General features: G+C 42.1%; 1 protein-coding gene across 1 annotated transcript in view; it reads right to left on the minus strand.

Moving 5' to 3' along the window:
* Nucleotides 1–606: 606 nt before the first annotated feature.
* Nucleotides 607–25,859, minus strand: part of LOC138503502 (tolloid-like protein 2) — a 186,946-nt gene continuing 161,693 nt past the window's right edge. Inside the window, exons 20-23 of the mRNA XM_069623284.1 lie at nucleotides 24,539–24,761; nucleotides 7,719–7,837; nucleotides 7,194–7,416; nucleotides 607–2,235 (exon numbers count right to left, since the gene is read on the minus strand). Of these exons, the coding sequence (XP_069479385.1) occupies nucleotides 2,222–2,235; nucleotides 7,194–7,416; nucleotides 7,719–7,837; nucleotides 24,539–24,761 (579 nt within the window). The 3' untranslated portion in view covers nucleotides 607–2,221. The remainder of the gene's footprint in view (nucleotides 2,236–7,193; nucleotides 7,417–7,718; nucleotides 7,838–24,538; nucleotides 24,762–25,859) is intronic.

A 25,859-nucleotide genomic window follows, 5' to 3' on the forward strand; every position in this document is an offset into this window, starting at 1 on the left:
GGAAAAGTGAAAAACAGCTTTATTTGGCCATTTAAATCTTTTGAAACTTTACGCAGATTTGCACAAACATTTGCCTGGACTGCAAATCTTGTTTGTAAAATGTTGTGCTGGTCGGTTCAATGGGCCAAAAGTTATTAGACATAGAATGGATGAAAGGCTCCACCTTAATTATAGGGTGACTAGAATCACCTTTTAATGGGGAGGGAGGGAGGGTGTATGTGTGTGTGTGTGTGTGTGTGTGTGTGTGTGTGTGTGTTTATCAATTGCTTTAGAAATGTTTACTTTACAATGCTTAGAGATTACAGGCCTAATATACTGTTTATTGTACTTCTGTGTTGCTTGCCATATGTAAGCGCTGTATGTGTGCACTATTATACTACTCTCGTATCTTCTAAGGTCTGCTTTATTGCTCAGTCCACATTTACCTTGATATCGTTTGTCTAGATTACGCTGTTCATCGACTAGTGTGTCCTACTCTAACCTTCGATAGAGCTGGTTTTGAAAATGTATCTTAACAGCCACTATTATCAGCTTCAATGTTCTAAAATTATTCCCAGTATTAACACCGTACCCTTCTTCTGGTAGAATTTGCAAAAACATTCAAAGTGCTTTAAGTAAATTTTATTTTTTAGTAAAAGGTTTATTCCAAAATGCAGTACACGTGCAGAGGACAAAAATACATTAAATGTGGGTCTAGTTTACCCTTATAAATACATATAGTACAATCACTAGGCATTTCATCACTCTCCATTAGCGCGTGCGCGCACACACACACACAGACACAAACGCACACACGCGATTACCTGTTAAAACTGCATGTAAACGTATAGATGTACTCTTACTGCCTATGGCCCTCATTACGACCCTGGCGGAAAGGGGTTTACGCCGGCGGGAAGCATGGCGTACCTTTCCGCCTGACTACGAGTTCCCGTAGCGCCATGGTGATTTTTACGCCTGCTTTTTGCAGGCGGAAAAATCCATGGCGCTACGGGACTTGTTGTTAATTACGCCACCGTAATTTACGGTGGCGTAATTAACGCCTTCCCCACTCCCGTTATACCCTATGGAGCAAAAATGGGAATGGGGAAGGGTAAATGGGGATTGGGGACTTACCGCCCCGCCAAGGTCGGAATGGGGCGGTAAGTCCGCCAACCACCATGGCGGAGTTGGCAGCTTAGCGCCATGGACCATGGTGCAAATTGCACCATGGTCCTCCGCCAGGGTCGTAATGAGGGCCTATGTGTTTACTTTATAATGACTGATATCTTAATTCTCACTGTGGTAACATGCATCATTTCTAAATTAATCCATGATATGGGGGTCACAATTGACCAGCTGTAAGATTTCCTTTAACATTTTCATTGTAATTTGGGCCTTGTAGCATTCCTATACATCAAGTGAAACAATTTGGCAACACTACACGATTGCAATGCTTTACAAAGGGAAACTTTGGGCCTCATTACCAATATGGAGGTAGCCATGCCCTTAATAAGGGCATGGCTGCCTCCATACCGGGTTCCAGTACCGGGATCTGTGAATGAGGAATTACCGGGTCATTCCGACCTTGGAGGTCCCGGTAATTCCCCATGCACAAAACCATTCCCCATTCCCATTTGAGCCCCCATAGGGCTCAATGGGAATGGGGATGGAGCTAATAAAGGGCCCGTTAATAACAGGCACGTTATTAGCTCCTTGGTTTTACCAGTTGTCTGTTCCGGGTCCCGATAGGGGACCTCGTAATAATGCATCCCGTAATGAACGGTGCCGGTCCTGTATCAGCACCCTTCATTACGGGAGCGCCTGCCTCGTAATGTGGCCCTTTGTAATTAGATCATCAAATCCCTGGTTTATGAAATCCTATGTTCTTCAGGTTGTAACTTCCTTTTGATACCTTAAGTCACAGAATTTAAGTATATGTACCAGGAGCGTAGTATGAAATGCTCTCCTGAACAGGATTTGACAGTAACCTAGAAAGTCGTATCCATGACCTGTACGCAGCACAGAGATACATAAGTAATATTGTCATCTTTAAGTACTACAGCATGGAGCTGTGCAAGGTCATTTCTCATAACATCCATTTTAAATGTAAAATGTAGGAGTCTTCACGTTATATCCATTCCTGAATGATATACTGAGTCCTCCAGATCAGTGTTTCTTGGAATCATTGCACATTTTTTCACAGGTGGGATTTCATGTCTGTTTTCATTCATTGTGGCTCATATCAGGATGCTAACACTGAAAAAAGTCAAAATAGAATAATTAAAAAGACAAATTGTAACAGTACATTTTCATAAAATAATGTATACTTTACTTAACTAGAACAAAGGTAGGATTTCTTGGGTTTATTAAACTCGTTGACAGTTAGAACGCACATGTTATGTAATGCTATTGTGATTTATACCACGCACCGCTGCCATTTTCTTGGTCACCAGGTGCTTTGGCGGATTTGAAAAGCAAGTGGGTTGGGAGGGGTTAGTGGGATTGAGAGGGAAAGCGCTAGAGAGCTTTCTGATGTGTGCTGTTGGTAGCTTCAGTTTGTGTGGTTTGTTCAGTGTTTGAGGGTGAGCATGCAGACTATTAGAGAGATTTTAGTAGGGTTAGTGGTCAAATGTCTGAGTCATTTTCTGCAGGTTAGGTTGATCCATCGACTTAACATCATTCTACAGTGATTTGCAGTAGTTTGCTTTTTTCTTATCCTTCGATGGCCCTGTTTCGGGCAATTAGTTTTTCGTTGTTTCGCTGTTTCTGTTCTGCTGGGTTGGCGGTTTCCTTCAATATTTCCCATTTAGCTTGGTGAGTTAAACAACCTTGTTTTTAACAATTTATTAAACTATCATATAATGAAGATGATCTCCATGCAGCATTTTAGATTGTGCTACAACTTTAAAGCAGACATGGTAAACAATAACTTTATTGCAGACATGCTGTTTGGTGAATCAGGGCAGAGTAGGTGGATTATTTCTGCTATGTGTACTATTAAAGCAGGTCAGACAAAAACTCAAATCAAAATGAGTGAAGAAGCGAGCATTTTGACCACTCTAGCACATCCCTTAACTTCTCCCTAAACTACGTACTGTGGCAGATTCGGAAAACCTTTTGGTGCAAATGATGAGATGTGTAAAAAAAAAAAGATGCTCCTCCAGCCTCATGGTCATTTGAAGGTGCGCATCATAGATGCTAAATCATAGATGCACACATTCAAATGCCCTAATGTATCCCCATTGCACATTTTAAAGCTCATCCAGTATCCTGAAAAGAGTTTCACTTTAAAATGCCCGGAAAATAGGACATCCTCCTGCGTCTGTTTGGAACATGCTTTGGGATGAACATTGTATGACATGATCAATCCTAACCTTGTTATGCATTTTCTAAGTGGCACAGTAGCGGGGTGAACCCCTGCTGTCGCACTTTCATTTCCATCCCGTAAGCAGGGACAGAAATGCTTTTATTTTTTGTTTCAGTATCAAATCAGCCCCCACTCCCAATACCTGCCTATAATCACTCTCTCCATCCACCAAGAGTACTGCATTACTGCATAAAATGCAAATCCCAATTCTGGCGCAATCCTGTTGTAAAGCGCTTAGATGCTCTTGATCTAGGTTCACGCTATAAGCAGAAAAAACAAAATATTTGCGCTGCTGCACAGCCCCCAAGCTATACACAGTTCACCATTATGAATAAGGTTATCTGCACATTTGTACAATGCTATGCATATAGGGGCCGATTCTCAAAAATAAATCAATTGAAAAAAGCACAGATGATGCACTTTTTACATTTGCATTCATTTTTGAGAATCAGCCCAGATATATATATATATATATTTCTCTAAGGCTTCATTTGCATACACATAGGCTGCCACATACAGACATCTTCATCGTAAGACCCAACACATCCTCTTCTAAAATTCTGCAAAGCTCCCAAAACCATACAAGAAGCTAGACGAGACCCCAATGGAGAGACAAATGACACAGCCATGTTATTCTCCCACCCAAATGCCAGTCTGCCTGAAAGAGTATACACATTTTATGGTTACAAAGATTATATTGTTTGGGTGAGTATTCTGGAAATGAAATGAGCACCAAGACCATAGTGCATTATATAAATAGTGGTTTAAGCGTATTGGAGACATATTTGTCAAATATAAAAATCTAGGGTCATTCTTATGTTGCCACAATGCTCATTGACTTTATGCAAAGCAGTCAGGGTGTAACATTGATTCTGTTTGTTCCCTTCTCCTTTCCAATAGGGATATTCTCTAAAATTAAAAGTGAATTGTACTAGACTGTCCATCTTGGAATTATTGCCTTCTATCAGAAAATAATTTATATGTTTATCCTGGGATTTTCTAATGTGCTTTGCACACCAAGACAAGTGTAATGTTCTTAATATGACTACAATAAATACTGGAAGTGATCATTAGAAATTAACAATGTAACGTTTGAAAAAGTGCCAGTACACCATGTGACTGCAATCATTTTTATTAAAGCTTCATTTGCAGAGAATACACATTATTGTCTCCCAAAAGCTTTTGAAACGGTCATGCCTTTATTCAAATCATTGGACCTTTCCTAGAACGAGTGCCAAGGGATGTTTGTTTAATTCTAACAATAGTATATCAGCACTCCCCCTCTTTAAAGATCTCTGTGGTTTTTTCTTTATTAATTTGTTTATGACTCGACGAGTCTTTACAAAAGCATAAAAATATCTACAAAACACATTATAAGTCAGTAAGAACAACATTTCAAACGTATCAAATTATAAACTAAAAATTACTTTTCTCTCAAATTGACAATTTAACACTTAACAAAATCTACCTTTTAATCCTCAACCCTTTTCCATTTTTATGGCTACAGATATTAGGCAATGATTTCACAGATTTTCAACACACGTACCACCGCAGATATTAGTCCAGCATTAGAGCCCGATACCAATCTATCCCAAAAAAATTCAGAGACAAGATTTTATTCATATCACACAAACCTCCTGAAGAGTACTAGACGTGGGTTCCATGTCCCTTCACAATCCATCTGCAGGTCCCAGGTCCCAGGTCCCAGAGTGTTTCTTTTGCTGGGTTAGTGCAGACTATATAGAGCTGCTTTGCTCTATCTCCTTGTTTTCTCTTTTCCAGCACTTCTCCACAGTATACCAGGCTTAACCTTATTCTTAAGAAATCATTGCGTATTGAGCTCTCAACAGATTTCATGAGATAACTAGAAAGGCAACCTAGTTTTTTCTCACCCTGTAAAAAGGGATTTGTGGGAGAGACCATTCTTACTTTCTCAACTGTTTCTATCCAATCAATGGATTCAAGCTTCTTCTTAATTTTTAAAGGGTTGCAAATGAGGGTGTCTATATCGAGGTCAATTTTAGAGAGGTATTCTCTGACCTTACTCTCTAATGATGCCAATATTGTGGATCTAGAATTTGACATATGACACCTAATGTCCCCGTAGAGAGTAGTCTTTTTTCCAGTAATGATCTCCCGATATAAGGAGATTAACCTCCAATTTGCCATACATCCCAGTGATTTTAGGCACAGTTCAAATCTAAGGCTTGCACTGGGTGTGCAGGCAGGGACACCTAGTACCCTCTTCCATAGCCTACCCTCGAATACACCCCAGTTAGTGAACCAAAGCCGGGGTCTAACCTCCAGCCCATAAAGAATTAATGGAACTATTTTTGCCAAATAGTATCTGATCAACAGAGAGATAGAGAACTTGCAGAACTTGTGGTTCAATTTGAGCATTTGTGCTGTGCCCTGTGCTATTTTCACTGTGACCTTGGCCTCAACTTTGTATAGGGCAGGGGAGGCATGGATGTTATAGCCCAGATATTTGACCATCTCTACCCTTTGTATCCTTTGGACATCTAAATCCCAGTTTGAATATTTGACCTTTCTTTGAGGGGGCTTGAAAACCATGATATTTGATTTAGCAGGATTTATAGGAAGCCTATTAGTTCCTGCGTACTCACTTAGCCTGGTTAACAAACGCTGGAGCCCAATTGGTATTCTATGTAGCAGTACCATATCATCTGCATAGGCCAGCCAGAAGATTTTCCTTCCATTCAACATAGGGCTGGCCAATGCAGGCGATTCCAACGATATGCCTATGTCTGCCAGGAAGAGATTGAAGAATAGTGGGGCCCCTAAACACCCTTGTCTTACCCCCCTTTCTACCTCAATGGTATCTGAGAGGTGCCCCAACTCATCTGTGTTTTTTCTGTAACTGTGCTTCTTTCAGAAATGGCTGAGGTGGCTCTACCAAACACGCACCTGACAATGCAATCATCATCCACATCGAGGCAGAGGTATAGGCATAGGCAGAGCGAGACAGAAAGGGGGTGGCAGCTAGAAAAAGAGAATGAAGCGAGTGAGAGGCAGAGAGAGAGATTGTGAGATTGAAGTCATAGAGAGTGAGAAAGAGAGAGAGAGAGAGAGAGAGAGAGAGAGAGAGAAAGAAAGAGAGAGAGAGAGCATTATCTCAGCTCATGATACCTGGGAACAGCTAGTAGACTGATATTTCTTTTGCAATCCATTACTATTAGTCAAAAAGCTGATTAGAAATGTAAGTTGGTCCTGCTAATGTGCTTAGAGGGATATATTGTATTGCAAAATGTCACACTTCATCCCTATGTCTGTCTCCAAACAGATTGAAGCAGTGACGGGGTTCACACTATAGTGTAGAGAATCTGAGCCTCATCACCTTCCATTATCTTAAAATTACATAGGTCCTTCTAGCAAGGAGACAAACATCCATCTCCTGTAAACTACAAGACCTTGGTCATTGCATTATATTTTTCATTGTGAAAGACTATCTCCCTCCTTTTTTCTGAGCTCCAAAATCTGTTTTGAAAAAATGTGATGTGTCTGGATGGGTCTCCTTTATTTGCAGGATATACACACAACCAGTGATGTATCAGGCTATAAGGAGTTTTGGCAAAGAGTGGTTTGGAGGATGTAGAGTTTGACAATAATCCACTGTACACATTAAGAAGGCCTCTTGAAGAAGGGAGGACCCCCTAAGGAAGAGCCATCAAGAGGTGGACTGTGTGAGGGGGCTTTTTCCTTTTTACAATCTCACAGCAGACTGATTACAATCTGTAAATAGTGTTGTGTGCACAATGTTTGCTACTATAGATCACTCATGCCTTTCAATGATGTTTTCAGGATGAGTGGTGTGAACAATGCTTACCAAATGAGTACTGGGCCATGAAGCCAGACAATGAAACGTTCAAATCGCTGTGGAACTGGATCATCAAGGTGCTCCCAGTGGATGTAAATGCAGCTATCTGGGTAGCTCCACAAAATTTCCCAATCAGGGGGGCGATGGACGATCCTCCATTGTATATCATCAAGTAGTCGTAGATACACATTGGATGGCCCTCCAGGTTGAAAGAAGTCATAGTGAAGAAAATCTGCAGAAGACCAGAAAATGATTACTTTCGGCCTCACCATTATATACTTTTGTGACTTTCAAGTGATTTTTCAAAATACATTTCTGCGAGTGTGTGCATAAATTGACAAAGCATGCTCAGATCTTGGAATTACTTTGCAATTAGCTTGGAATGCCCATCCAGATGTAGTCCATAATTGAAAGAGCGAAAACTAAATAATTGAAGCCGGGACTTGGAAAGTCATGCTTGTGAAAAACTGTGGTCTGAGGAGCCATAATCAGTGACTGGTGCGGTCTTGAGCCATCAGAACAGTTTATTCTTACCTTGTATCTGACCGGGGCTATGATCATCCAGGTACAATCTGTAGAGGCGGGGTAATTGCCAGGAAAGCCTGGTGATGTCAGAGTGCCACTGGTACTGGTGAGTGTGGCACCACAAAGCACTAAAACACAAAAGAAAAACCTGTCAGTAGGTGAATATGGTGTGACCATTTAGCATCCTCATTAATTTTGCAGCATTTATTTTTAAAATTGTGTACATAGTTTATTGCAAACATTACACAAAAAAAGAAAACTAACATTTGAATCATTTACATCCCATCCCATATAACAATACAATATTCTACAATAAAATACATTTGACTCTAAAATCCTGATTTCATTTGGCACAACGTTTTGAGCCAATGTTATTGATGGAAGGACATACCTCTCTATTCCCTTATCCAGTGCCCCAAAAAAAATCCACTGCCTTTTAATCTATACATGAAGAGCATCACTGGTATTATGAGGTTTTTCTCTATGATTTACAATGTTTAGCCCCAGTACATTAAAATGAGATGTTAATGATTGTCCCTCTGATCACACTCATCCCCATTTAACACAATCTTCTAAGCCCACAGCTTACAAATGCAGAGTGAAAACCCACTTCCCCCCTTTACCTTATCAATTCTGAATACCTGAAACTGAAGGGAGTCTGGGTGAGTGGGCAATACATTGAAAGACAGTTGCCCTTATCATTCTGTTGCAATGAATGTCATTACATCCCTCTCACCCCCCTCCTCTCAGTCATTCAGTCCAAAAACATTTACTAGTAGGTGAAAGGTTGCCCATGTAACTATCCTTATTGAGTCGCAAACATTTATTAGTGGACGGGCAAAGCCTACCCCTGTAAGCATCCTTGTTCAATCCCCAAGCCTTTTACTGGCAGATTAAAGCCTGTCACATATTCATCCTTATTCATTCTTAAAGCATTTTACTAGCAGGTACAAGCATGCCTATGTAATATCTTTATAGAATCCCAAAGCCTTTTACTAACGGTTAAAGAAATTCATGTACTCATTCCAATTTAATCGCAAAGTGTTCAACTGGCAGGAGAAAGTTTGCTCCTCTGGCCAAACCAAACTAATCACAATTCCTTTTCCTATAAATGCAATCCTATCTCTTATTTATTTATTTACTGCATTTACATAGGCTTTTATACAAAGCACTTCACAGACTAAAGGAACAGTACAACAATAGAGAATAGTCACAAAACTGAGTTACCAAAAGAGTTCCAAAACATTATTCAGGGAAAAAGAGGTGAAGGAGATGTATTTTTATACATGTTTTGTAGTGTGAGAGATTAGAACAAGAGCTGATGTCCAAAGGTAAAGAATTCCACAGATTGGGAGCAAGCAGTTGAAAAGAATGAAAGCGGGAAGCAGCACAAGGAGGATGGGCAACAGAAATAAGGAACCTAGATGCACAGCGAAGATTACGTGGTGAATGGTAAAGTGAAATCAAAGCTCACAGATAAGAGTAAGTACATGAATAGATTTAAAGACCAGACTGAGAAAATGAAATTCACAGTACTGCTGAACCGGTAGACACTTAAGGTGAGCCAAAAATTCACAAATGTGGGAAGACTGGGGAAGATTAAAAATAATCCGAACCTCAGAGTGAAGAAGCAAGCGTAATGTGCAAAAGCAGATTTTGGGAGACCAACATAAAGTGAACAACAATAGTACAATGGGTCAAAGCAAAGGTTTGAAGCAGCGTTTTTGCAGAAGAAAAGGGACACATTTTCTTAATGTTAAATAAATGAAAATGACAAGAGCGATCGGAAAGAGAAGGATCAAATAAGACACCAAGATTACATACCTGAGACGATAAGGGAAGAGACAGAGGAAGAAATAATATCGCCAGAGGCAGAGAGATTTTAGAAGAGAGAAAACATAAGATTTCAGTTTTCTTTTCTTTCAATTTAAACAAAGAAAATGTGAAGACATCCAGGAAGAAATGGCCGCAAGACAGAAAGACAGGTGAGAGTGGATAGAGTCATTAAATTAAGTAGAAGACAAGGAAATCTGGATATCGTCAACATGAAAAGTGCACCTGAAAACCAAAGTCAGTGATAAGAGAAAACAGTCATGCGATATTAAAGCGTGAATAAGAAAGGGTACCAAACGGAACCTTCAGGAACACCATGAGAGAGAGAGAGAAAGAGAGAGAGAGAGAGAGGAAAAGTAAGAGGTTACACTCATCTAGAAAACAGAAAAAGAATGATTTGCACGATCGGAGGAAAACCATTTTAGAAAAAAAACAGCAACCAAAGGGAAGAAAGAGTTGATAGTAAAGTAGACTGATCCACAGTGTCAAATGTGCCACTGAAGTCAATCAGAATCAGAATGGAAGAGAGTTTACAGTGATGAGCATAAATAATGTAATCAGATACAGAAAGAATAGCAGTTTCAGTAGAATACTGAAAACAGAATGCAGATTGAGTAGAAGGAAGAAGATTAGGTAATGGAAAGGCATCATGAAGCACGACACAGACAAAAGATTCAAGGTTCAAACAAGACACTGTTATTACTTGAATGTCCAGGATGGAGTAAGTCATAACTGTCCCTATGATAGGGTGGGATTTACCTACCTAAAGAAACTAAGTATAGCCTGAGTCAGTAAGTTCAGCTTAAAAGTCTGTGTCGAAAACCTATACTTGCCCTCACAACTAAAGCTAAGCAATGTGTAGGGATGTCAGCAACAAAAGAAACAGTGTTCCAAATAAAGTTGTGAGCTTCCTCCAGCTCCTCTTTCCCAAGTTCAAAGCCGTTCCAAATAACCCTGGGGTTTCTAAGTGTCTCGGAGTTCCCTTCCCCAAAAAGACAACACAGTTCCGAAAAGGCCTCAGGGTTCCATTCCCTAAGGCAATAGCATAACTCACATAGTCTTGGGTGTTTCCCTTACCAAGACGTCAGCTCTTCCACCTTGCAAACCCACAATCTGTTTGTCTCCTGATTCTCAAAACCAGTTCCAGGTCAACCTTTTTAATCCTGCAGGCTCTTCAATAGTTAATAAAGATTGCTATATTTCACATCTTCAGAAATCTAATTCACAAGTGGAGATTCTTTTTGTTTACTTCCTTGGCTTTTCCAGACAAGGTATTTGCGGTCTAGGTGTAGCTATCGGACCAAACTCTCCACCCATTACAGGTCATGCAACCAATAACATTAGGTTTTCTTGCCCACACAGGTTTCTTTCTCATTGCATCTGTGCTTTGGTTCACAGGCTCTGGATTCTCATTGCCAGGCTCTTGGCTTTGCCACAGTGTGTTCTTCCACACGACTCACTCTGTGGTGCTCACTTTCTTCCACCACCTTGCTTTCTCCTTGCCAGTCTCTTGGTTTTGCCACAGTGTGTTATTCCACACAACTCACAATCTTTGTAAGTGCACATCATTCATTCTTTGTCTTTAAATGTTCATTACAAATATTTCACACATGCTTTCATTTCATTCGTAGGCTTATCAAAGTTTTCCGTTAGTTTGGTATTCAATAATGCTTGTAAATCTTTCCTTTAGTTCACCATCAAATACACACAAATTTCAGTTCATCTGGCGTTACCATATGCCCAGTTGTAGCCTTAGGAGTGCCCCAGTATGAGTGTTCCCTTCAATTCACTCACCTGTCCTTGGCTGCCCCTCTGGACATCCTCTCTTGTCTTGTTTCTGAGGTTCTTCGGCTCCTTGCACAATTCTCTGGAGTGCTGCGAGCAGCGCTCGCCTCTTGAGAACCTCACTGGTGGTTGCCGGTAGCTCCGCTCTTCACCCGGGGATGCTACCGGTGGCCTGAAGCACCTGGAAGTCTTCCGTGCCCCACAGCTCCGGATGTGGGCACAAGGCAGTGGAGACTCTGGCATTTCTGCACCTCTCACGTCCTGGTCATGCCCGGCCTCACAGTCTCTCTTCTGCAATCACTGGCTCCCTGGCCTCCAGGCAGGACTCTCTTGGAAGTCCCCTTCTGGGCAGGAATTGTCCCTTCCCAGGCCCCTCTCTCCCAGCCCGGCATCTCTCCTGCTGGCTTCCCCTTCCTTACTGGTGGATCCACCTTGTATGCACCTGTGACCTGTTAACAGGTTGCAGGTGCAAGCCCTCAAGTTCAAGTTCAATTGCCTGACTACAATTACTGGTGTTTTCTGGACATGCTTGACCCTCACAATAGTTTCCAGGCATCCTCCTCATCCCAGTACCAGAGTGGTGTAACTGAATGTTAGTGTGTACCACTCCTAGTTGCCTCTTCCTCGTCACAGTACTAGAGTTGTATGACTGAGGGGAAATAAGAGGGAATGGCTGTCAATAACCTATGAAGGTAGGGAGAGCATAGGGTTTATTATTACAAGGGAAGGGGGGTACCATGCCTCACCAAAATACATCCTCTCCCCAGTACTCCACCCAGGTGATCCTTCCTCTCATCTAAACCCCTAGGGTCAGGATCCAAGAGTGATGGCCTTTCCCTGGCCACCTGAGAAGAGGATTCAAGTGGATCAGGTATGCAGATGCCCTCAGGATTCTCACATAACCTTCCCCTTTGCGGGATGGACTGGGAGGTTTCACATGGAAACCTGGAGAGAAAATCCATGTTACCTTGCTCTTGACCCTTCTGTTGTTCCGCTGTGAAGCAATAGGGTTGAAGGTCCAAGAACAACAGCATAACCCGTGGATTGGATTATTTTCTCTGACTAATCCACACTAAACGGAATTCGTCTGTGATTAGTCAAAATCTATAACCCAAGATGTAGTATTTGAGATTTATCATCACCCATTTAATTACCAGTGCCTCAAGTTCGATCACTGAGTAGTTCTTCTCCCTGGCAAACAACTTCTGACTGATGTGCAATATAGGGTGCGCCAGTCCATCATGGTTTTGCGATAAGTCAGCCCCCAGTTTCATTAAGGAAGTGTCAGTTTTTAGGATGAACTCCTTAGAGAAGTCTGCTACTTTTAAAATGGGGCTCTGGCATAGGGCTTGTTTTAAAGTGGTGTAACAAATATAATCTGTCTTATCTCATCTGATCTTTTGAGGCTCAGCATTTTTCATTTTGTCTGTTAATCGAGAGGTTTTGCTTGAAAAGTTTGGAAGGAACCGACAGTAGTAGCCGCTTAATCCCAGAAAGTCTCTCAGGACTTTTTTGGTTTTGTTTGTGTCGGGGTATTGAGGACAGCTCTAACCTTTTCCTGTTGTGGTTGAACAGTACCATTACCCACAAAAAAACCCTAAATATTTAACTGCCGATTGAGCGAGTTTGCATTTTCTGGGGCTTGGGGTTAGCCCTGCTTTTCTTAACCCTCTCATGACTGTGTAAAGGTGATGCAGATGATCTTCCCATGTTTGACTGTGTATCACAATATCATCTATATAGCTTCAGCAAATGTTCAAGTAAGGATGTAAAATGTTATCTATCAATCTCTGAAATGTTGCAGGAGCTCCATGCCGACCAAATGACAATACTTTAAACAGAAACAATCCTATGGGAGTAGCAAACACAGTTTTTTCTTTGTCAGGTCAATACAGTGGCATCAGCCAATAACCTTTGTTCACATCTGTTGTTGACAGGTAGACAGCATTACCCAACCAGTGAATAAGATTGTCAATGCATGGCATTGGGTAGGCGTCAAAGGCAGAGATGGCATTTACCTTTTTAAAGTCAATTCAAAACCATCTTCAATCAGGTTTTGCCACTAACATGATAGAGGAGGACCAAGGACTATTATACAGTTCAATGATATTGGCCACAAGCATTTGCTTAACTTCCTGGATAATGGTATCTTTTCGGGACTCGGTTGTTAGTAAGGTTTTAAATGTACCACTTTGCCTTCCAGAGTGCGTATGTGATGGTAAATATCCTACAGTTTTCCAAGCGCTTCTTTAAACACATCAGTGAACTGTCTTATACGATCTTGCTTCTGGTTAGTACTAATATCAGGGGAAATAAAGTCAATATTATCCAAATCCTCTGGTAACAGACAAGATAATTAGATGACATTGAACTCTGACAGGTTTTCCCTTCACTCCTTTGAAAGATTTATATGATAGACCTGTGTTTTTAGGTGACGATCATGCTGGGAATTGTATAGTTACACAGTCCCATTTGTTCCAACACCTCATATGGTCCATGCCACTTAAATATAAGTTTGTACTCAGAGGTGGGCAATACCACTAATACTTTCTGACTTATGGAAAAAGATCTCAGAGACTTTTCTGTCATAAGAGGTTTTCTGTTGTTCTTGTGCTTTGGCCATATGGGTTTGTGCCAAAGATCTAATAGCCGACCAGTGTTCATTAAGCCTAGTTGCAGTTTGGGAGACTGGTATTGAGGCTTCTTCTCTCTCCTTCCAAGTTTCCCTCAACATATCCAGTACATCCTGGAGTCCCCCCCCCCCATAGAGTAATTCAAATGGGGAGAATCCTGTGGAGGCCTCAGGGTGTTTTCTAACTTCAAATAAAGCCCAGAGAATCATTTGATTCTAATTTCTGGCATCTTGTTCCACCCATTTTCGCAGGATGGTTTTCAGTGTCTTATTAAATCTTTCTACAAGGTCACCTGTGTGTGGATGATAAACTGATGTTTGGAGTGTGATAATATGCAACAGTTTTTTAACCCCCCCCATGAGTTTGCTCATAAAAATGCAGCCTTGGTCGGTCATTATTTTGGAGGGACTTTTCCTTTTTAATGGATACTGTAGCAGCCAGATCATGTATAAAAGAAGGAGGGTCCCATTATCCAACAAAAAATTGGACATGCAAGTCTTTTCGGGGGACCATCTAAGCGGTTCTTCTAGCAAATGATTGACCACTGACAATAGGGACGCAACATATCGTAGTGTCATAATTGTATTAAAAAGACACACCTATTAATATATTAGGAAGAGATTTGTTAAACAAATTGAATGCCACAGCTTAATTTTCATAGAAAGGGATGGTATGCACCACACCTTGGATGTACCAGCCAGAGAGGCAGTGTTGATAGAAGCTTACTATGCACACAGAACTTTGAGAGGGATACCCACGCACACAGAGATGTTCTTCCATGGAGTGCAAGTACTGCTAGGATGGGTCCAAGGAAAACAGGCAAAGGTCTTGGGACTGTCAAATGAATTTGTATTCAGAACATGGTGCCCCTCAACCATCACACCAGGCACACACACACATACACATACTGCTATACCTAGAGGAAGTAGTAGTGAGAAAAGATATGGTTATACTGGTTGCTACAGATGACAATAACATGGCGTGGTGATCAATACTATGCATCGATCCTATACTAACACTGACAGGAGTAACAGCCACAGATTTGTTTGCTACAAAAGATGAAGAGAAGGTGGAGATAGTGTTTCAGTTGAGCATGCCCTGTCCAGTACAGATAAAGGAAAGAGCAGTGCCCCAGATGACACAATTGGTGAAATAAGAGACATAAAACACACAGGAGGATTTTCCAAAGAATTTATGGACCAAAGGACCCCATGAGGTGGGAATATTTAAGGGGGCAGCAGGAGCAGTGCACGTTAAGATAAAGGAGGGAGCACTGCTGCAGTGAGTGTAGAAATACCCCCTTTTACGAGAAGCAGATGAGGCACTGCAGCCCTTATGGCAGAAAGGTATCATACAGGAATCTACATCACCATAGAATATGGCGATCTCTCAGAAGGACAGGTGGTAAATATATTTTCAGATTCTGCGTACGTAACATCTCCAGTACATTGATGACTAGCAAGATGGGAAAGGATATTGATATTTTATTTGTATTTCGCTCATACACAAGTCTTTCAGAGCGCGACGAGGCAACAGAGCGGAACAAGGGAGAACAAAAACAATGATCTTACTAGGTCCAGTGACATTGAGAATGCGCAAGTGCAGGGGAGAGGGAAGGGGGAAAGTGCAGGGGGGAGAAGTGGAAAGTGCTGAGCAAAGGATTGAAAAACAAGTGGTAGTGCAGCCAGCAAGTGGCAAGTGTTAGGTTTAAGGCACAGACTGATAAGTGCAGAACAAGGGAGGGACTGTAGGGTTACAGATACAGACCCAAGTGCAAGGGTTGCCAGGAGGCAGTGCCGGTGCGTGGCAGGGTGGGAAAGAACCTGGGCCCAAAATCAGAGGGTAACCAGGTGCATGATGCTGAAGCAGAACAGATCAGCAGGGAAGAGGAGGAGGGAAGGCAGAAGTAAAGAGGAAGGTCTTGAAGTGCTTCCGGAATCGGAGATGGTTCTCCTCAAGTTTCAGAGTGGAAGGGAGTCTGTTCTAGAGGGAAGTCCCAGCCAAAGACAGAGATCTACCCCCAGCTTGTTTCTTTGAGAATGACTGACCCTGAGGGAGTTGGAGGTGGAGGAGTGAAGAGCTCAAGAGGGAAGGTATTTACGGAGGGAGGGTTGAAGGTATTTTAGACCCAGGCCCCAGAAAGCCTTGTGGACAATGGAAAGGGTCTTGAATTGAATCCTTGTAGCCACTGGGAGCCAATGAAGAGATTTCAGGGCTGGAGAGATACAATCCCAGGGCTTGAGGCCAAGGACAAGTCTCGCAGTCAGTTCTGGATGAGTTGCAAAGTGTGAAGAGCAGAAGCAGGTAGATTTAGAAAGAGGCTGTCGCAATAATCCAACCTAGAGAGAACGAGGGCTTGAGAGACAGTGAACTTCTGGGGGAAGGAGAGGGAAGGCAGAATACCTCTGAGGAGGTGCAGTTGGAAGATTGACTTTTTAGAGACATCAGAGATGTGGGCAGAAAAACAAAGCGTGGAGTCAAAGATGACCCCAAGGTTCTTAGCCTCGCAGGTGGGGGTAGGAGGAGGGTGAAGGGAGGCCAGCCAGAGAGTGACAGGAAAGGAGGGTGAAGGTGTGCCAATGAGGAGGTTCTCTGCCTTGCTGGTATTAAGGCAGAGATCATTAAACACACCACTCCTGAATAGCAGACAGGCAATCAGAGATGATAGAAGGAGAAGAGGTGGCCGAGGGAAGCCTCAAAATGAGATGAGTGTCATCCGCATAGCAGTGAAAATTAGAGCAGAGAGCATTAATGTGAAAGGCGAGAGTTGCCAGGTATTGGTTGAAGAATCAGTTTGAGAGGTTAGAACCCTAGGGAACACTGCAGGTAGAGAGGGAGATAGAGTAAAGGACAGACCCAAGTTAGACCTGGGAGGGTCAATCAGAGAGGAAAGAAGTCAGCCAGGCCAGATCCTGATCAGTGATACCCAGGTTGTCACAGAGACGGTTGAGCAGGATGGTATGGTTGACTGTGTCGAAAGGCAGAATAGAGATCGAGTAGGATGAGGACAGAAGGGATGTTAGAGTCAAGGTAGGAGAGCAGGTCTTCACGGATGTTCATCAGAACAGGTTCCATGCTTCTGGCAGATATAAAGACAGACAGATGGTCGAGGGTTCAGGATAAGTGATGGCACTAGGTACAACATTCAGCATTTCTGAGTAAATTATTAGAAATGCTACCACACCCAGTAGAATTGGCAATAATAAAGTGTATGACCCATACTGGGGGGAAATATTTTATTTTATTTCATTGGGCAATGAAAGGGCAGACAGAGCAGCAAAAGAAGCAGCATATTTGCCAGAAGGATCACATGTGCTGTTCTCTGGGGAGAAGAAAGAAATACCACTAATAGCATTGATGAAAACAACTAAAGAACCAAATGCACCACCAGATGGCTTCAATGCAACTCCAATAGTGCAGACTAATAGAATTACAGGGAGAAGCACTGAATGATGAGAAAGAGCTTTTGAAGAAAAGGTGGTGCTGTCTGTCTTCAACAGATTTGATTTGGCGGCAAGACAGCACCGGCAAGGTTGTAATGCCAAGAAAGCTGTTGAATGTGGCTCTGGAACAGCTTCACTACCCTGCCCGCATATCCAAAGAGCATGTGGCCAGAGGGATAAGCGAGGATTGGTTTTTGCCAAATTTACATGAATGTGTGTCTGAATTTGTGAAAAATTGTATAATTTGTTAAAAAAAAAATGTCTTGTCACACTTTAATAGTGATACCAGGAACATTACTGTGGCTGGAAAGGCACTTCCGGCACTTCCATATCAACTATATCGATATGCAAGATAGATGTACCTCTTATAGACACATGCTTACTGTAGTGTGTCCGTTTTCACGTTGACTTGAGGCTGGTCCCTGTGCCCGTAATGACTCCTGATCAGTGGCAACATTTTTAGTGAGAGAAGTATATCCGAGGTGGGGGATCCCAGACGAAATTTGCTCCGACAATGATCAGCATTTTGCAAATGATTTGATTGAGGAAATAAGTGCCCTTCTGGGAATATGGCAACATCTACTTGTACCATTAACTGCCCACAGGCCAATGGTAGGACTGAGAAAATGAATGGCTTTCTTAAAGAGTGCTTTGCTAAGCTAGGAAATTGTTACTGGTCAGAGAATGCATGCGCCTATTTCACTGGCACGTACCATTTCTGATGCTAACTCTTCTCACATCTTAGGGGAGGAGTTTCATATGTACCTCACAGAACTTACAAGATTGCTTGCCTATATATCCGAACAGACAAATTCAAGAGTATGGATAGAGCAAGCAGGTGAAATAAACAGTAGCGAGCAGGCAAGGGAATTACCGCAAGCATCACTTCTCTATCCAGGAGAGAAGATTTGTTTATAAAAAAAAAACGCATCAGAAAGTGGAAAGAAGAACATTTTACTGGTCCACATACATTGATATACTCAACACCAAGGTTGAAGGTCGCTGAGGATGGGTTCATCTCACTAATGTGTGCAGGTACAAGAGCACTAGCTCCCCCGGAGAAGAGGGGCAGAGCGCAACATGATGGGGAGCATACACTAGCTCTCATTAACTTTTTCCTCAGTAACGTATAAGTCTTCCAGATTTCCTCAAGGTTTAAATACCTTCTTTTGGATAAACTACTGTTTCCAAGAGCAGTAAAGTGAAATTGACTTTACTTACCTTTGTAACTTTCAAGACCCAGCACATATTATCTTACAATAGGGTGCTGGAGTGGTTACTTAGTATCCCCTCTGTCTAGTTTCTCATGTAACAATTTTATGTTATCCTTTCCATACAGAATGGTTGGTGGCAGTGGTTTAATTTTTACTACCATTATGGGATTTTACTGCGGGCTGCGTTCGCAGCCACGGTAAAGCACCCATGGGAGCCATTTCTGTCAAAATGGCCCGGTCTTCTTTTTTTGCCATTGCCTTGTGGATTGGTCCTTCTTGAGATTTACTCTGCACGTCAAACCAGGTTTGGTCCCTTTGTTCATTTTGTCTTTGCCGGGATTCACGAGTGAAACCCGCTTCTGGCTCCAGGGTGTCTGGCAGGGCAGGAAGCGAGGGAGGTGCTCGAAACTCCATGTGATTAGTCTCCTAGGAGACAGGAATGCACTCTTAGGTGATTGGCTGGCTTGCTCTCCGGTAAGGACAGCCACCCTGCTGGGTGACTGACAGCTACGCTGGAATGAATGGAAGCAAGCTGCATAAAATGCAAGTTTTTATTGGCTTTGAAGGCAGAGTCGACCACTGGATGAAGGAATCTGAAGAAGAACTCGAAGAAGACACCTGTTGCAACTCCTGGACAGTTGGTGTGCCCGGTGAAGCCCTGCTGCTGTGCTGAAACTCCAAATTTGTATCAACAGAGAATCTCCTGCAGGGATGACGTCTCCCTTTGAGTTGGTGGGATCAATCAACTCCAAAGTAAGCCACCTGGACATCCTCTCAACGCTAGTCGAGTATCCACTGCAGTCACTGCTGGAACAGGATCGCCATGGAGAGGAAAGCCAGTTCGTGTGCATTGCTTTTAAGTTGGCCAAGCGCTCCAGGAAGATCCTCCGGACTCCTAGGAAGCAGGACTGGCCGAGACTGAGCACCCTCAACAGAGTGTTGGACGCAAGAAGCAAGGAAAGCCCATCTCAACAGCCAGGAACCGCGGTGGTGCTATTTGCAGTAGATGCAAGGAGCTGAAACAACAGCCACTTGTTTGAAGATAGCCTGTTGCGAGCAGTGACCATCCCATTGTAGTGCAGGAGTCCCCAGGCATCCTCCCTCTTGTCCCAAAGACAAAGGTCCAGGAACAACGAGATCTGCAGAGCTGCACAGGAACAGAAGCCATCTGCTGCACTTATTCTTTAACCTAAAGGTACTGTACAGTCAAAGAGAACTTACCTCTTGTTGTGTAAGCACTTGTCCTCGTTGGAGACTTGCTTGGTTGCATTTGTATAGTTGCTGCCAGCTTCTTTACCTCATAAGCCTAATCAGTGTGTGGCCCTACTTTGATTTTCTTCTATCCTACAAGACTTTTAAAACATTGGGAAAGACTTTCTACTTACCTGCAAGAAGTGCTTCAGTTCACCTAACTTTTGCTAATTTAACATTGGCTGGCCTGCCTCCCTGAATGACTTTTCTCTCCTCTGTTTAAGTATTTTCTGCCTTCCTCCCAAGAAAGGGTTCACTAACTTTGCATTAGGGGGTTATTGAAAGTACTTACCTAATTGAGAATAACTGTGTGGATATTTGCTTTATTCTAACCCCTCTTTTCTTTGACACTTCCTCTGAGAGCATTCTTAATACAAACAGTGATATATTAATGTCAACAGCACCCTAGCTATTGAAGTCACCTATGGGTGTAGGTAGTGCTTGTATGCCATTCCGAATGGGTATTTGCTGATTTAGAAAGTTAAGAGTGTGTATCTGTGAAGTGTATTTGTGTGGTGTTTTACAGTGTTCCCTCCTGAAGATGGCTTTCATTAACTGACTAGTAAATAAATTAATAATCGTTTTATTAAGAAACCCTGTGCGTAAGTGTTTACTTGAATACTTGTCACTGTGAATCTCTGTCTAACTCCCCTACAGCTCACATTAGCCCCTCTTGAGATAAGCCTGGCTACTCGTCCACACTACCAACCTGTGTAATACAGACTTATACCAAAGGTTAGGTTGCTATTGCCAGGAGGTCAGGATTGTTGTAGTGCACCCAAAGGGTACTGCAAACAGAAAAAGTGGTGCAGCAAATCAAGGAGCAAACAATGCAAGGAGTGCTAAACAGAAAAAGGAGAGCAAATACCTATTGATCTGAGAAAAGTATAGAAAATCTAGCAGCAATTCCTGCTGAGTTTCAACTATTTTTCAAGGAAGCCACTTTTTTCATTTCTTTACTGCTTCCAGGTGTGCAAACTGCAGCTAATGGCAAGTGGCTACAACTCACCAGGTACGAGTTACACCAGTCTGGCCAATTCAACAGCAAATGGCCTAAACACAGTAAAGGAAGAGCTGAGGGCACTACATTTGTTGACACTCTAGAATAGGTACATGTTGGACCTTCTCACTTCCATAGAGGGAGGAGTTTGTGCCAAGATAGGGAGCAGCTGTTGTACCATAGGGTCCGATGGAGAGGCATCAAATGGAACATTGGGTGCAGCCATCAATGAAATACAGATACTCCATGAGAAGATGACAAACAAAGCTAATGGAGTGCAATCGAACAATTGGCTGGACACCCTTTTAGCATGGGTGCCTGCTTGGCTCTCAGAAGTATTTCAAGTTACTGTCCCCACATTGGTCCTCTTGCTCGTCACCTTCTGCATTGGAAAAACTATTTTGAGACTCTGTAACAAAGGGACAGTTTATGTTGCCCCTGAATGTTGACAGGGTAAATGATAAAAATAAGCCCAATAACAAACTAAGGGTGAAAAATGTATGATGAAGTTGACTGGGTTACAATACCACCAGGAGATATAGAGAATTATGATGCCTATTGGATTTCATGTGGCAAATACCTCCCCTCTCGAGCTCTTCACTCCTCTACCTCCAACTCACTCAGGGTCAGTCGTTTTTCTAAGAAACGAGCCGGGGGTAGATCTCTGTCTTCGGCTGGGGCCTCCCTCTGGAACAGCCTCCCTGCCACTCTAAAACTTGAGGAGAACCATCTCCGGTTCCGGAAGCACCTCAAGACCCTCCTCTCTTCTTCTGCCTTCGCTCCCCCTCTCCTCTGCTGATCTGTTCTCTCTTGGCACTGTGCACCTTGCCACCCTCTGTCTTTTGGGCCCAGGCACCTGCTCATCCCGTCAATCTCCCGCACTGCCTCCGGGCCACCCCTTGCACTGGGGTCTGTATCTGTACCCATACAGCCCCCCTTTTTCTTCCTGCACTTATCGGACCTACCCTGTCTGCTGCCTTAAACCTACCACTTGCAAATTGCTGGCTGCATTACCACTGTTTGTCGCCTTTATTATTTATTTATTGTTATTCATCTCTTTCCACCTCTCCCCCCTTCCATGCACTTTTCCTCTCCCCCTTCTCTCATGCACTTGCACGTTCTCAATGTCACTGGGCCTAGTAAGATTGCTGTTTGTTCTCCCCTGTTCCCCTCCCTTGCCTTGTCGCAATCTGAAACACTTGTGTACGAGCGCGATAGAAATAAAATATCAATCAATCAAAAAGGATGGGTAGGGGCGTGTACTGATAGAGGGACCATTGGAAGACTAGGAAGAAGATGGAGGTGACATGAGTAGACTAAAAAGAATATGGATCCCTAAAAAGAAAGCAGCAGAGTGGGGACTGGGAGAAGGAAAAGAGTTAGTTATTGATGGATCAATAAAATGGCAGATAATGTGGTAAAAATGCAAGTTTAGTGTGGTATAAAGTCACAAACATATCAGCTGTGGGATTAGCCCACTAAGATGGGAGAGGGCTTCATTGATAGCCACACAGTTCTATGTACTAGTCTGGAAAATGCTTTAAATAAGCCTCAGAGCATGCTTTTCACTAGAAACAAATTCACATTATAATAACTTGTTTAGTAGCCTGAGAGGCTGGCAACACATTGCAAATTATACATTACCAGGATCATAGGGTAAGAAATTAAAAGCCTTTGATCATTTCAACTTCAAGAAGCGAAGCTCATGGGTCCCGCAGAAAGGCAGCAAATGCACAACCATTTTATAATTTGGCATATTATTTATGAAACTGGTTTGCTGATGGTTTTAAAATGTCCCATGGCAGCTTCAAATTGCCCCTTTGCACATGTGTATCTGCAAAGAGGTTTGAAGAGTTCCTAAAATGCAACATTGAAATGGTAACTTGTCAATGGCTCACAGCTCCTCCAGTGTCATGATCAATTGTATTCCCATGAGAAATGGATGGAGATGACCGGCACCAGATGAATGAAGATCCGCTGGTCATCTCAAATGTCTCAATGTTTGCCACTAAGATGTGGGAATTAGCGGTTTTGACGTCACAGAAGTGGTCGAGGGTGGTGTGGCAAGGTTTGCAGGACCCAATCATTTCAGGATAATGTATGTCCCACTATAGGGGAATGACATAGCTCTACCAACTAGCCTCACATGAAGGACTAACCAAATGTTTCAATGTGGTTTGATGCTAATTAGTTTGTATGATTATACAAGCTCTTTTCTTAGGGGCGTATCTTCGACAGCACCGTTCATGCAGTTCTGTTCCGCATTCTGTGTGAATTTTGCTTTCCCAGCTGTGCCTGGGCCCAGAATAAATTATGTTACTACTTGCTTGGTGTACACTCCTTTTTGGATTACTTTTGTAATTTGTATTGGTGAGTTCTGAGGCAATCTGCAGTACACTTTTGTCACTGAAGGAAAAAATATGGAATGATCTACCCCTACCATACATTAAAGGTCACAGAACTCTAAGGCGTCTTGCAATATCCTTCATATGTATGTTGGGAGATATTCTATTTCTTATAATACATGACCACACACTGTCATTCCATTTAACACCTTATCTCTTGCTTAATATAATGTAAGAGATTTTCTATTTGTTGATATAATCAATATAGAATCTGTTTGGATTTAAAAAAGCAAAAATGCAGCTCCTAATGTGCTGCAGAAAAATAGTTCAAGCAGTTTAATAAAGGAAGTGACAAAATGTTAATTTTGTGCTTTAAATTAAGTAATAACATGAAGTGTCTTGTTCACATGAGTAAAACTACAACAGTCCTTAAATTAAACATTCTACCATAAACAGTTCTTTGTCAATTACTGGCTGACATGTGTCACAGAAAATTGCTCATTCAGCAAGGAATGTGAAAAAGCTTTTCAAGGCTTTAATAATGTGCTTCATATATGTGCTGGCATTCTCTCTGCTGGCTCAAGGAGGCATAGTGACATCAAAACGAAGCGTGATAACTGATTACAGAGCAATTGTGATGTAATTTTCTTATTTCAGGTCAGTTGTGATGTCACAACTAGCCTGTAACAAGAACATTATTTGTAGGTTTGTATACAGATATTGCAGGCTGCCATGAATTATGAAATAAATACTTCTTACTCTTTTCATTCAATCCCAGAGATTTTCACACAAAAGAGGAGATAGTGCGACCACACCCACTTTACCCAAACACCTTCACTGAGAGGTGGCAAGGTCTCCTTCTCACTCTTAACAGTTAATCCTAGTAGTTTTCACTGGCAGGTGGCGATAATGTATCCTGCCCTCACCAATCAATCTCAGGGACTATCACTTAGTTTTCAATTTCAGTGCTTGTTATTCAATGTTTTAGAATTTTTTCTCTCATCCTTCTCCACGTTGTACAGAATTTAAATGTTTTCTCAATGTCATGGTCTTTACTAAATCTATGCCTAAAACAACAGGCAGCAAATATGGGTTAAATATCTATGCCTAAAACAACAGGTAGCAAATATGGGTTAAATAGAAACAAAAGCTTAAAAGTGAAAGCAATACTATTAGGTATTTTCAATAATTATGCATAGTACTTCTCTGCTGAGGAATCATGGGGTATGAGATATAGAAAGCACAATCCTAAAAGATAAACATTAACACTGTGAAGCTCCATGGGTGGCATGGCATGGATGGCACCGAAGAGGGTTCAGACGTACCTGTGCTGTAGCGAGGACTGAAGCCGAGGGGAAGGATTGGCCCTCTGTTGTTGAACTGCACCAGCATTGAATTCCCAGAAGACACCACTGAGGGGAGCTGTCCAGAGGCACAGGTCCTGTCCAATAAAACGGGTGAAAATGTGCTGCTCCCATCATACACTTTGATGGACTCGGAGATACACGTTAAGGTGGACAGGGCACCAACACTGAAATCTAGGAGTACCTGTAAGAGGCAAATAACAAGTTGCATCTCAATGTATATCTTCACAGCATTTAATTTGCAGATAAATTCCTTTAGGACGTTGATCTGCAAAAATCAGAGTATGAAGTAATGTATGGTTGGACATATTAGTCAAATAAATTGTGAAACAGAAGAACTATTATGGAGATTACGTCTAGTGACCAGCTCACAAATGTTTTTGTGACACAAACAAAGGAATGCACTGTGCCACTGTCTTCAATTGAGTATGAAATGATGTGAATATTCACAAATGTCTTCTGAATGTGCACATCACAGATGCATGCATTCCGATTAATCCAGTCTATTGGAATGCATACAACCCATGTGGTATAAGGGGACGTTTTTATGATTCACAAACAGACTGCACTTTAAAATTCATAACAATAGAAAGCATTTGGAAGAGGCACAGAGGGGATGCTTGATGCATTTTTTTTTACCCTTCTCTGCAATCGTTTTTAACCAGGGGGGCAGCCGAAAGAATCACTGCTGTCCAACTAGCAGTTGTATCTCTAAAACAGGATAAGAAACAATGTTTTCTTTGTTTGATATTTCATGATCCTAGACCCTCTAAAAGCATGCCTCTAATTGTGTAAAGTGCTCGAAACACCCATGTGGGTGTCTCAGACACTTTAATACATTAAAGTCGGGCACCTTTGATCAGTGCTTTCTTTGTGCTGGAGCAAAGTGCCCAAGAAAAATGGTGGCACCTTTTTGCATACAGTGACCTGCTCATTTCTCACAAAAAACCAAACCACTCATTGTGAATAGTGTTAGCCATAGCTAGCAAATGTAGAATCAAATGTGTCTGATTAGGAACCATCAACTACCCTCCCTTTGCGTTGCTCACATTATTGTGCCAAGAAGATTATAGGTAATTTCAGATTTTTTTCTACATTGGTGAAGGCGGTAGAAGACATTGGGACTTGTTCCAAGTTTGGCAGTATTTCAGTGGTAAATCTGACAAAATACTGCTGTACAGAATTACTGTCACTGCGACTTGTTCCCAGAGTGTAAGTCCCCATTTCTGGAGTCTATAGGACTCCATGGAGATTTTGGCCGAATTTCTGATGGAAGTACTTT

The sequence above is a fragment of the Ambystoma mexicanum genome, chromosome 11 (assembly GCF_040938575.1).
Source record: "Ambystoma mexicanum isolate Mex_15411 chromosome 11, UKY_AmexF1_1, whole genome shotgun sequence".
Lineage (NCBI taxonomy): Eukaryota > Metazoa > Chordata > Amphibia > Caudata > Ambystomatidae > Ambystoma > Ambystoma mexicanum.